The sequence below is a fragment of the Gossypium arboreum genome, chromosome 8 (assembly GCF_025698485.1).
Source record: "Gossypium arboreum isolate Shixiya-1 chromosome 8, ASM2569848v2, whole genome shotgun sequence".
NCBI lineage: Eukaryota > Viridiplantae > Streptophyta > Magnoliopsida > Malvales > Malvaceae > Gossypium > Gossypium arboreum.
Window position 1 is genome coordinate 10,994,216 of NC_069077.1, and position 13,282 is coordinate 11,007,497.

Sequence of the window (13,282 nt, forward strand, 5' to 3'; positions counted from 1 at the left end):
TTAAATTGTTTTTCTTTAACTGTAATACTAATTAAAACGTTTATTTCTTAACAATATTGACATGATAATTTGTGTGATAATTCATGTATGTTTCAGATAACATAACATTACTTGTTTTATATATCACATCAACAAATAATTTAAAATTTATTTAAAAAATATAAAAAAAAAGTGAGTGTAAAATTTGACTAGAATAATAATAACAACATACCATCATGCTCTCTTTTAAGCAAGAAAGAAGAAAGAAAGTGTTTTACGGAAACCCCCAAAAAGAAGATGGATTTCATATTTCAACATGCAACCTCTTCTCTTTTACTTTCATACAGAGATATTTTAGAACATAGAAAAATGTCATTGTCAGATATGAAAAAGGTCAATCTTGTAAAGTGTTGTTTACTTAGAAAATGAGTCATTTTAAAGGGAATTAGTTGAACTTGTCTGCCAACCTGTTTCCATGATGCCTCCTATATAAATTAACACTACAAAATTACGCCACGAAGCACCAATGCACACCACATAACAACATAAATCAAGATTAACTAAAACCCCCCAAACATGTTTCTAGATTAATGTCTAATAATTGAATTCCTAATCTCGTCACCCCAACCCAAATGTCTTCACTAAACCCTAGTTGGTTTACACTTTAAAAGTACCTTTTTTTAATTCATCCATTTTTCATTTTCCATATCCAAATTATTTATGTCTGGTATCATGATTTAATTTGTAAGTTTACCAATTCGATAATATAGTGTATATGTGTGATTTTAAACATATATTATTAGAAAAAAATGGTTGAACATGCATATCTTCTTCTCAAAACTTATAATATAAAAAATGGTTACGTAAACATGAGCATTATTCAAATCGAGCTGTGAATAGTGCTTCTAATAATTACTACATATATTGATGTAAGAGTGGAATATTTTGAGGAGAGCTCGATGGGAGAATTTGTTAACTCATTCTCATGTAAATCATTATATTCATCCTATCAATCAAATAAAACCATTACTTAACTCACTGATCATTGCTAATTTCTAATACTCCCTTTTTTTTCCTTTTTTGATAACATCGAATGAAGCAGTTCAAAATTTCTAGATGACATGAAAGCTTGTAAATTTTTCTTTTTTTCCCCAATTTCAATGAACAATCAAGAATCTTGTCACTTTCAAATCACCCTTTTTTATAAAAAGCATTTTTATTTTCTTTTTCAATTTTCCCTTCTTTTAAGTGCCTTTCTTCTTCTTCCTTTTTCCACCTGGGTGGTATTGATGTAATAACTGCCAGCATCCATCAATGAATGAAGTGTTCTTTTCTTTACTTCCAAAAAATATAAAAAACATGTTAACAATTGCCATTTATTTGTCTTTGTTGAAAAGCTATATTGGATATTGGTGATGCTGAGCTAACTTATTAAGAAGCTTCACCAAATCAAAGGAAAAATAACATGTTGGAAAAGTGGGTGTTAACTGTTAATGTCTTAATTTCACTAGGGTGAGATTATTAATTTGATGATAAATAAAAGGTTGTAATAAAATAATTGCATTTATTCGGAAAAGAAAGTAGAAACCCGACATTAATATACTGAAGATAATTTTGTTTTCTGTTTCTTTTTTATGCTTTCCATTTAGACTAAAATAAAAAGAAAACCACCTACCCTATTTTATATGGAATTCTAGAAAGTAAGGAAATGTTTTTTTTTTTTTTCCTTTAAAAAGAAGCGGTTAAAAGAGGTTAAAATTTTATGATTGTCGGTATTAATATTGTCCTATTTAATTGAATTTTGAAATGTTTTTTGTGAGTAACATGTAATGTTTATTTATTTCTTTTATTTTTATCAAAAAGCTAAGGAGTGAATATTTAATCAAGTCTGAGTTGAATTGAAAGAAGAAAGTTCAATTAATTAAATTTATTTATTTTTTCTTTTTGTCAACTGAATTTATTTTAAAATTTTTTGAATTGAGAATAAAGAAAATTAAATATTTATTTATGTATGATAAAACATGTGCTATAAAATTATTTAACATAAGAATTCAATTAAAATTATATGTCACCAATAACACTATATGTATAATTTTATCTGAAAATAATTTAAAAACAGTAGAACTTGAGAGTCCACCTCTAACATAGTAAGTATATTACTTTTGGCTACTAATGAATGATTTAAAAATAATTATAGAATTTCCATTAAAGGAAAACAATTTGAGGAAGTTGAAACTTTTTTAAAAAACAAAATAAAACTTTTTTTTTGTTTAGACTAATTAATCTCACAATTCTGAGAAAAAAATAAATCAGCTCAATTGCACCACAAATAATCTTTTGAAAGTTGGTTTCATCAAAAAAATTAAAAAGGTAAGATTAAATCATAATTTATTATTTTAATTATTCAAGTTAGTAGAATAGTTTTAATTAAACCTTTTGAATTTAAGTTCAATTATTTCATTTAAATCTAATTTAACTAAAAATGAACTATATCAATTTTGTTCATCCTTATAAATATTGGTTTTATTCCAAAATTAGAAAATTTATAGATGGTTGTTCAGAAAATACTATGAACAATATAAATTTATTATATTTTTAAAGAAAACAAAATATTAAAATTTTACCTACCCTAGCAATTAGTAGGTGAAATAAAATAGCATCAACCACATTAATTTCAAAAGAAAAAAAAATCATGAAGCTATGATCAACAGCATAAAAGATAAACTACGAATTATAATATTGTCAAAACTAGAAGTAACCAAGAGATTTGAATAATGGTCATTACGAACCAAAAGAGCTTGCTTTGTAATAGTGAATTAATTTATAATAAATAAATTAGTAGTGATTAGCATCATGAAGGGGAAAAAAGGGTGAATTGAGTCATCAAGTCAAATTGACTCAATTCCATGTAATATTTTGATATAGTCTTTCTTTCAAGGCAAGGCAGATCCTATATATGAAGCTTTATTTTTTTTTTTTTTTGCTCTGTGTTTACGTTTTCTCCCACTCACTGACTCAGTTTGCTCGAAATCGGAAATTCTTAGCCATCTGATTAAGATCAGCAATCAGTTGTCTGAAAGTGGGAGTATATTTTCAAGAAGGGAAGAAGATTGAATAACAAAGTTCAAAAAAATCAATTATTAATATTGTTAATCAAATGTGAGATTTACATAATTTTACTCACGTGCTTCATTTTTTGAGAATTTATAATTTATCCAACACAAAATAAAATACACGTTTGAGAGTAGGCATAAATGGTGGAAGTGATTGAAAATCTGAAACAAACCTAAATAAATTGATGTTACTGTCAGTCTAAGATCAAACGTGACATTCTGTTTTCACACCTAAAACGTTCTCGACACCCAATCTTTCAAAACTGAAATTAATATATTTGAATGATTTTTATATCAGAAGCATGCACAATATATTTGCCCAAATCCTCATTTTCTCAACCCATTACGTCAACTAATGTATAAAATATCACTTTTTTAATTAAAAAAATTCATCAAAATCTAAAACTGAATTACATTCAATAAAATAACAATGAATTTGTGTCACAAATATCGATAAGTTAACTGTTAGTTTAATGAAACATGTTTAATTACGGGTCGGAAAGACACAAGTGCATCAATAGAGCATCTCACGGAGAGAGATTCACGACGCCGCCGTATTCAATTCCCTAACCAACGTCCCACTCCTTCTTTGTGTCATTCTTAATATCCCGCTTTTAAATTTGGCGCCATAAAGTGTTCCATAATGGTCCAAAAAGGCGTTACCCAAAAAATTTCAAACAAAATCACCCTTCTTTAAAAATCAAAATTAAAAAGTTTCTTAAGGGGGCCCATTTGTCAACGTTCTGAGCTGTCAGCCACGTTCCTACTTGACCCCTCGTTACTGCAAAAGGCCACCAACACTAGCCAATCAATTAACCCCACCCTATCCTACGTGGCTTCCACGTCAGCTGTTTGCAATACTGTGGCCCCATTGCTGCCCTAAGTTTGGCGGGAACATCATCTCTTTCCCGCGATACCAGAATCCAAAGCTGGTCCCCGGCCCGCATTAGCTTTGTGATGGTAGACTTTTTTTTTTTAAAAAAATTCTATGTTTTAACCGCCAACAACTGTCATTTTTAACAGACGCGTCCATTGGGGGCATTTAATCAATGTCGGTTCTTGGTTAGGACCAACGACGTGGTTTTTAAGATGATCCTGTCCAACGTTTTCACTTGCTAATGGATAGTTAGAAAGAACGGCTGAGGGCACCCCCATTTCCGTTTTTTACCTTTTTTTTTAATTATGGTTGTTTACTTCAATCACTGTAGAGACGGTCACGTCAGAAACGGTGCAACACTCTGTCTAAGGGTCTAGTTAGACCGGAGAATGTGATTTCTGACAACCCAGCACATGATTTCCAGACAGCGGGCCTCAATTGTGTACTTGGCTTTTTTAATTACAAAATCAATAAAAGTTTTAAATTTAATTAATTAACGTTTTTATGTATTTGAAGGTGTTGCATATTCTTCATGAAAGATGGCAGCGGCGTAGCTGGGCCGAGAATTCTCACCTTTGTACTAAATGAGTTGTTTTTAAAATTTCGTACAACTAAAAATATAAAAATTATATTTTATGCTTAAAGCATCACTTTTTACATTTTCCAACTTCAATTTTTTTTTTCATTGATGATGTTAAACAAACAGTTAGCTTGTGGCATTTAATACGCCACGTGATACTTTAAACCAATTAAAACATGTGACATCTATATGTATTAAAATTAAATATATATTCTAGAAAGAATTTCTAAAAATTAATAAAAAATTTTAAATTACCTTTTACTTTCACCACCGTTATCCACATTCATCGACTGTTGACTCTGTTGATTTGTTGTTAACTGAATTTGTATTTTAAATTTTAAAGTTTTAAGAATATTTTAGGAATTATATATATATATATATATTTGCAAATATATTTATTTTAAAAGTTTTACATTTTAGAGTTATATATATTTTAAATTTATATCATGATTTTTTGAATTTTTAGATTTAAAGAAAAATAAAATAATTTAAATTATTACAATATTTTTTAGAGTTTATGTATAATGAATTTTGGCATTCTTTGTAATTTTCTAAAGTTTAACTTTTTTTTATAAATTTTATTTTTTCAATTTGGTGATTTTTAATTCTCAATTTTTATTTAATGTTTAAAAGTTTCTAGAGTTTATTCTTTTTTTTTGTAATTTTCTAAAGATCTAATTAGATTTCTTTCATTTTTTTATTTTTAAACTATCTTATATATTTAACAATTTATTAAAATTTTACTTTTGAAAATTATATTCTAATTTTTTTAGAATATGGAATGTCAAATTCTAATTGATTAAAAGTGCCACACAATATATTCTAATATATGCCATGTGTCAGTCGATTTATTAAATTGGAGTCATTTGGCTAAATAAAAAATATTTAAGCGTTGAGAAAAATAATATTTAAGAAGTAAATCATGCTATAAGACTAAATTTTTATAAGCTTGTGTTGACAGGAGTGATAAATTTGATATTATACAAATAGAAAAAGTAATGTTAATATTTCATTAATGATTTAATAAATAAGTTATAAAAAAGTAAAAATTTCTCCTATAGTTTACTCTATATTTTAACACATTTTTAAAACAGTGCATCACATGAGTTTAAAAGTAAAAGCCCTACAAGAAAAACTTTCCTCCATATGGATAATTTAAAATTCTGTCATCTGTTATGCATTTAATTTCAATTTTATTTTATATAATAAAATTTATGTATCTGTTTACTTTCACGTTTAACTTATTTTCTAATTATGTTTCTATCAAAACTAATTTATATATAATAATCATTTAATTTAATTGATTTGCAAATGTAATGTATGAAAATATTTAAAATGAAAATATTGTTTTCTTTAATGAATTATATGGATACATGGAAAGTCGCATAAAGTGACCATATATTAAAATTAAATATTTTCTAGATCTCTCTACCATTTTTTAGTTCTATTTTTACTTTTCTTTTATTTAAAATTTAAATTTAATTGTTCTTTGTTGTTAAATTCAGCTTTAATCCAATGTCTTTTTAGCATGATTATTAAGTAAATATTTTTAAATTTCAAAAATTATATTAATAAATTTAATGAATTTTTTAGCAACTATAACTATTGGATCTAAAATTTAAACTATAAAAGAAATTAAAGGACTGAAATTTTAAAATAAAAATAAAAGAGCTAAATTTAAATGTAGGAAAAGTACACCATATTTTAATAGGAAAAAACTTCTTTTCGCTAAAGAAACGTGTTTTTCTAATCTTGATTTTGCTAGTTGAAACACATACTAAATGCGTTTTGTATTTCAATAAAAGAAACACATTTTTGCTATTTTTATGTTTTCTTTTGAATCGTATGGAAACATTAAGAATATTTATATACATATATAAGAAGTTTCGAATCAGAAATTGACTTTGAAAATTCGAAATTTTGATTCATGAGTTGTCTAAACATTATGTTATAATCTTTTGTATTTTTAGAATAGAAAGAAAATTCTTTTAATTATTCTATTTGGTGGAGCTTTGATCAATGGTTTGTCGAAACTCTAAACTTAATATTGAATAGATGAAAGTTGCTTTTAATTGTTGTGTTAATTTACTCATAAAATGAGTTTAGATAACAATATTGAAAAGTGGTTTTCTTTAAAAACATTTTTCTTACCTCATTTCTTCAATTAAACAAAATCTAAAGGTGAATTTCTTTAAAAATTTTTAAAAATTCTTGAAAGTTCATAGAGAACTTGAAGTCTACAAAATCAAATCTCTTAGAACTTTTGAAAATTTTAATTTGTGAAATTGTATAATGGCTTAAAGGAAAGGGTATTTTTGTGTAAACCATAAGGTGTAGTGGTTGCTCATCTCACCCTTTACTATGTGGTTAAAGATTTGATTCCTACTCAAAAGAATAAAACACATTTCATAGGCAGTTGTTTGTCTTTGTAGAGAGCATTGGCAATGAAAGTTTTTATCATGTAACAAATATATTTATAAAAATGAATACAAATAATAAATTAGATTTTAATTGAATGGTGAAATACAATTATTAATAATAAAAGGTTCAAATCTTATTGTTTATGTATATTTTCTATATAAAATAAAAAATTACCCTCAAAATAATACAATTTATTATCTTAATGTCACCAATTCAATTAACTGTTTAATGTATACTATAAACAAGTTCTTTTCAGCACAATGAATATTACATAATCATGACTTGTTCATACATACATTATATAATTACTAACAGATTAAATTTTAAAAAAAAATCTTATATGTACTAATAAATAAAACTGAATTAATCAAACAACAACTGAATTAAAAATATTTTATTTAATCTTTAAAGACATTTCTTCTTTTAAGGAACCTTCTCTTTAAAAAAATTTACCCTCCATTATATTGTGGACTGTCAAATACTCTAGTAGTAATTAAATTATGTATTAATATATATTTAATGTCACTTTAAATAAAAGTCACCAGAAACTAATTAATATTTTCCCTAAATTACAAATCCAAAAAGCGTGCCTCCAGGTCTACGTAAAAACTCATGTGCACAAAATTTATGGCTTTCCGGTCATCCAATTAAAATCGAGCACGTCAGATTTGTTGGATTGATGTGTCTTCTCAGTCAGATCGTGACCGTATCTACAAGAATATGAATATGCTTTGATATATACTATTCTATCTACCCTTTCCTCTCCTAATCTTCACTTTCACAGCTTCCCTTTTTCTCAAATCCTACTCTAATCCATTCCCAAAGTCAGTTTAACGAAAAATCAGAGGGTAAAACGGGAAATTGGGTTTAGTTATATATCAAAAGATCGCATCACATTACGCCGAGAAATACAAGAAAACCGGCCCAGAAAAATAAGATGAGATGGAGAAAAAGCCGATCCGAGCGAGCAAGGTGGTGTCACGTGCGGACGTCATAAATTAAATTCCCGTCGGCAAATTTTGAAAAAGAAGACTTAACAATCAAGCTAATTTTTTTGCCGACGTGGATATATCCGTCACCGTGTCTTCAGATACCCTCTTTTTTGAGTTGAAGACACGCAAAAGGCCAGTAGACTCAATACAGGTGGCAATCCGAGCTGGACATACGAACTACCCAGATCGAGGGATCAAATGACACGTGGCATTAATAAATGTTGACAAATGGGAATGTGTTGAACGAAATGGAATCAAGGGCTGACTAATTGGGCGGGCGTTACTTAAATAGTGGCGTCGTTTCTATATTACTATAAAAATTCAAAAATAAATAAAAGATTTTAAATAAATGTAATATTTTCGGTAACATAATTAATGCGTGTATATATAAAGGGAGCATTAGAAGAAGGGAAGGTAAAGACCAAGGCGGTGGTGCTTCATCTCTTTTATTCTAGAAACAAAAGAAAAACAAGGGAAAACAAGATTTTTGCAGAGTATTTGGCATTTGGGTCCTTGTTGTTTGATTCAAACCAGCCGTCTTCTTTCAAGATATATAAAGGGTTTGTATAGTTATTAGTCAAGTTTTCAATCTTTTTTGGGTTCTTCAAGAGACAGAAAATTAAGAAGAGGAAGAGAAAATATGGAGTGGCATGCTTGTCTTGATGAATATGAGAAGCTTGTGATAAGGATGAGTACTCCCAGGTTTGTAATCTTCGTTTCTTATGTATAAATCAGAGAAAATTTGTCACAAATCTATGTTTTTCTCACTTCTGGTTTTAAGTTTTTTTTTTTTTTAATTTGAACATACTGGTTAACAAAATCATCTCTGAACCCTAACGAGTAGGCACAAATTTTAGTTTAAATTATTATTACCAAAAACCTATGTACAGATTTTCTTTTTCTTCATGTTTTCCGTTAACTCTTCCGATTTTCCGTGTACTTTTCAATAATAAATTACATATTACCAAATCAAATTTGAAAATTCAAAAAAAAAAAAAGAGTGTATTTCCCAGTGTTTGACCTTCTCCTGCCTTTTTATTGTGTTTTACAGAGTGGTCATTGACAATGCCGTTTGCCCCACTGCAACTCTTGTCAAGGTTAGCTTCTACGAGACCTCTCAAATATGAACACACCGCTCCAAATTTTTTACTTATCAGTCTCTTGTTTTTCTTTTGATTTTTCAAGGCCTTTGACACTTTCTTTCTTTCTTTTCTTTGTTGCTATGATTTTTCCAGGTTGACAGTGCTAGAAGACACGGGATTTTGCTAGACGCTGTTCAAGTTTTAACAGATCTGAACCTTTCAATTAAGAAGGCTTACATTTCATCTGATGGCCAATGGTTCATGGATGGTAAGCTCGCTTCCCCCCCCCTCCCTTTTCTTTAATTTTTAGACAAAGTTTTCCTGTTTCTGGGTGTTGCTAGAAAACCCTGTTTCTAACATTACCCTTTTTTGGGTTTGCAGTTTTCCATGTGACTGATTTAAACGGAAACAAATTAACTGACGAAAGCGTTATTAGTTACATCGAGCAGGTAATTTATTGCAGTTGATTAATGCCCTTTATACTATCTTAATTTCCTATAAAACTGATTTTTGTGTTGGTTTTTCTTCAATTACAGTCCCTTGAGACCACTGATCCTGATAGAAGCCATGAGTTTGATGGTTTAACTGCATTGGAATTGACTGGAACCGATAGAGTTGGTCTTTTATCGGAAGTATTTGCAGTTTTAGCTGATCTACAATGCAATGTGGTCGATGCTAAAGTATGGACTCACAATGGTCGAATCGCTTCTTTGATTTATGTGAAAGATTGCAATTCAGGGTCTCCAATCGAGGACTCGCAACAGATTGACAGAATCGAAGCACGTTTAAGGAATGTTTTGAAAGGTGACAATGATATTCGTAGCGCAAAGACTTCGGTTTCTATGGCTGTAACCCACACCGAAAGAAGGTTACATCAAATGATGTTTGCAGATCGTGACTATGATAGAAAGCCTATTTTGCAACATAAGGCAGATTTACCTGTGGTCACCGTGCAAAATTGGGTCGAAAGGGGTTATTCAGTTGTGAATGTTCAGTGCAAGGATCGAACCAAGCTTCTCTTTGATGTTGTTTGCACATTAACAGATATGCAATATGTTGTGTTTCATGCAACTATCAACACAACTGGGGATAAAGCATATCAGGAATTCTATATTAGGCACTCGGACGGAACCCCAATTAGCTCAGAACCTGAAAGACAACGCGTAATCCAATGCTTGCAAGCTGCAGTTGGAAGGAGAGCATATGAGGTAAATTCCTATTTCCAAGTCATTTCTCTATTTACAGTTGAGTCTTTATCTAATATTCAAAACAACTTATCCACTTCTTTCTTGTGATTTCAGGGTGTAAGGCTGGAGTTATGCACAGTAGATAGGCAGGCTCTATTAGCAGATGTGACCCGAACGTTTAGAGAGAACGGTCTTAACGTAACAAGAGCCGAAATATCAACCACGAGGGACGTGGCTCTAAACGTTTTCTACGTAACCGATGCAATCGGGAACCTAGCTGATCCAAAAACCATTGAAGCCGTAAGACAAAAGATAGGTTTGGGAAAGTTAAAGGTAAAGGAATTGCCATTGGTATATCAAGAAAAGGCAGAAAGGGAGGAGCAAGCAGTAGGAGTTGGTGGGACAGTGTTGTTATCACTTGGGAGCATAGTGAGAAGGAATCTCTACAATTTGGGGTTGATTAAATCTTACTCTTGAATGGTATTTTGAGAGATTCAAAGGTATATTGGGTTGGCAAATTGGAATTATTCTTTGCTTTCAGGTTTTGATTTGGCCTTTGTGTACATATGAAAAAGAAAAAGGGTGGAATTTGGTGATAGTTGTTGTTGTTGTTGTTATAGTTGGGGGGGTTGAATAGACATGATCACATTGTGGAAGATTGAGAGGCAGGCAATGCTTTGTTTGGGAGGGAAGAATTTGAATGGAAAGTGAATGAAAAGAAAAAAAGAAAAACATGAGAAAAGTTGAAAAAGATTGGGGGGTGGGGTTTGTGAATTTATTGCTGGCAGAGAGAAAAAGATGAATATTAGGTAGAACAAGAAATATATATATGGTTTATTATACAAAAAACATTTGTACATATATCTACTATTAGGTATTAATTAATTAAAATGGTTGACTTGATTATTTTTTAATATGTTATTTTGTCTAATATTTCTTCCTTGGTTCCATTTGTTTGAAGGAAGATTCTTGTGATCTTGGGAATTTTTTTAAGACTAAAGGTCTTACCTTCTAGATTAAAAAGAAAAGAATACTTTGATTCCCACATTGCTTACATACATAGATTTTTACCCCTAGAGCATTGTTGGAATCAATCAAAGAGGAAAAACATGTGCAACTAATGTCAATGGGGAATAATTTTTTTTTTTTTATTTTGTTAAAAGAAGTCACAAGTTGATATGTATTTTTATATTAAAAAACCGATCTTGTTTGAAAAGTTAAATGAGCAAGTAAAAACATCAAAAAGTGGCGTGTGATGATTTTGATACCCTTACCTGATGGAAGACAAATGTGATGTGTCGTTGAGAGTACCAAAAATATCCTATTTCCTATAAAATAGTAAAAATAATGAAAAAGAACAGTAAAGGGGAAGTAGGGTCAAATCCTCAAGGACCGGATTATACGAATGCTTGTTTCTCGAAATCCTGGGTAGAATCGTGCCCAACAAAACCTGCGTGACAAAGGAAAAATAAAAATAATAGAATTAAATATTTGATTTGGAAAAAATAAAAAAATAGAATCTAAAGTTGACTGAAATTGTGATTATGAAATTAATAAAAATAATAAAGAGAGTTAAAGGAAAAGAAATTCTTATTGGTAGATTCCAGCCTCCAGTTGTCTCATTCCGCCTTAGGTTCGATCTTTCGCTTTTAAATGACCCTTCTCAACTCAAGTAAGCCAGTTATAGTGGAAGAGGACGCCTACGACCACCAGCTCCAAAGATTAAACTTACGATTTTTAGGGAACCTGACTCTAGCCAGTAATCTATGCTAGATCAACGCTTCTTAATGGCGAATCCCATGCTATTTTGTCTCCTTGGCTCGCTAACCTCTGACGCAGTAAGTTAACAAACCGACTATGCAATCCTTCCAAAACATACAAAGCGGCCGCCCTTGCATATGCTAAAAAGCTTACTTCTTAAGGGCCATGGATGGAAGCGTCAGCCCATAGTGCGGAGAAACGATGAATACTTGGCGAGAAGGCTAAGTACCGATTCTATGCCTCAAGAACCCTTTTTGGGGAATATTGACAACTTTCGGCTAGTAGGTTTTAGTGGCTCATGATAATGGTGGAAAAGAAAATAAATATAAAAAGGGAAAAGGAAATTTTATTGAAAGAAAATATGAATAAACAAAAGCCTAGACTTTCAAGGGGAGAGTGTTTACAGAAAAAGATGAATACAAGTAGAGTCACTTCACCCCCTATTTATAGTGCTAGGAAGATAGTCTAATTGAACTTAAATTCTAAAAAGATAAATACATTTAATTAAAGATAAATAAAGATAATTAAAATAAAATCCTAAAATTTAAATAATCATAATAATTATTTTAATATTTAATTATCCTAATATAAATAAAATGAAGTCTTATAAAATAAAATCTCGTCTTTTTGCTTTTTTAGTCCTTGTGTCTCTCATGCTTGCACTTTTGGCACAATCTTTTTCTTGTGTCGCATATCAGCCCAATGTGTCTCCAAATTCGCACTTTTGTCCCTTAATTTTGCTTTTGCCTCCAAATCAGTCCCTAAAAGATAAAAAGACATAAATAGCTTAAATTAGTAGGATCAAGCTCAGAATAAACACATGATTAATACATAAAAATACTTTATTCTATAGCATTATCAAATTCCCCCTACTTAGCCCATGTTTGCCCTCAAGTATGGTTCCTGTTCACCGTGAAAGTTAGATTCTGCCATAAAAGAAATACCACTCCGAAGTTTTATAAGAATTAGTTAAAAATGCATATGAAAATAAAGAGAACCCTAAGCTTGCTTTAAGTAAAATAGAAAAAGTTTTCCAATTAATACACACAGAAATTAAAATCGATTTGAATTATTTCATGGAAATTAGGTGAATTACTAAACCTACCAAGACACTCTCTTTGTTTCTTCCTTAGTCCCAAATTTTATTTATTTACATATATATATACATTATTATTATTTTTTATTATGTTTTACTTTTATTTATTTATTTATTAATTTATTTATGTATGTACATATGTATGTTGAACCTTTTGACGCGAAGAGTGATAACAGCCAAGCACCAAACCCCGG

General features: G+C 29.9%; 1 protein-coding gene across 1 annotated transcript; it reads left to right on the forward strand.

The window, feature by feature from the left end:
* The first annotated feature begins 7,728 nt into the window (after window positions 1-7,728).
* Window positions 7,729-10,829, forward strand: LOC108468162 (ACT domain-containing protein ACR8-like). Its single transcript, XM_017769033.2, has 6 exons — window positions 7,729-8,664; window positions 9,014-9,059; window positions 9,198-9,312; window positions 9,426-9,493; window positions 9,581-10,252; window positions 10,346-10,829. Exons 1-6 carry the CDS (start codon window positions 8,603-8,605, stop codon window positions 10,706-10,708), a joined length of 1,326 nt encoding a protein of 441 aa, XP_017624522.1. The 5' UTR covers window positions 7,729-8,602; the 3' UTR covers window positions 10,709-10,829.
* The last annotated feature ends 2,453 nt before the right edge of the window (window positions 10,830-13,282 follow it).

Excerpts from the sequence above, each read along its gene's own strand:
- LOC108468162 (XM_017769033.2), top strand. The coding sequence starts at position 8,603 with ATGGAGTGGCATGCTTGTCTTGATGAATATGAGAAGCTTGTGATAAGG. Across the intron at positions 9,313-9,425 it reads TGGCCAATGGTTCATGGATG|TTTTCCATGTGACTGATTTA; the intron begins GTAAGCTCGCTT and ends TTGGGTTTGCAG. Across the intron at positions 10,253-10,345 it reads TTGGAAGGAGAGCATATGAG|GGTGTAAGGCTGGAGTTATG; the intron begins GTAAATTCCTAT and ends TTGTGATTTCAG.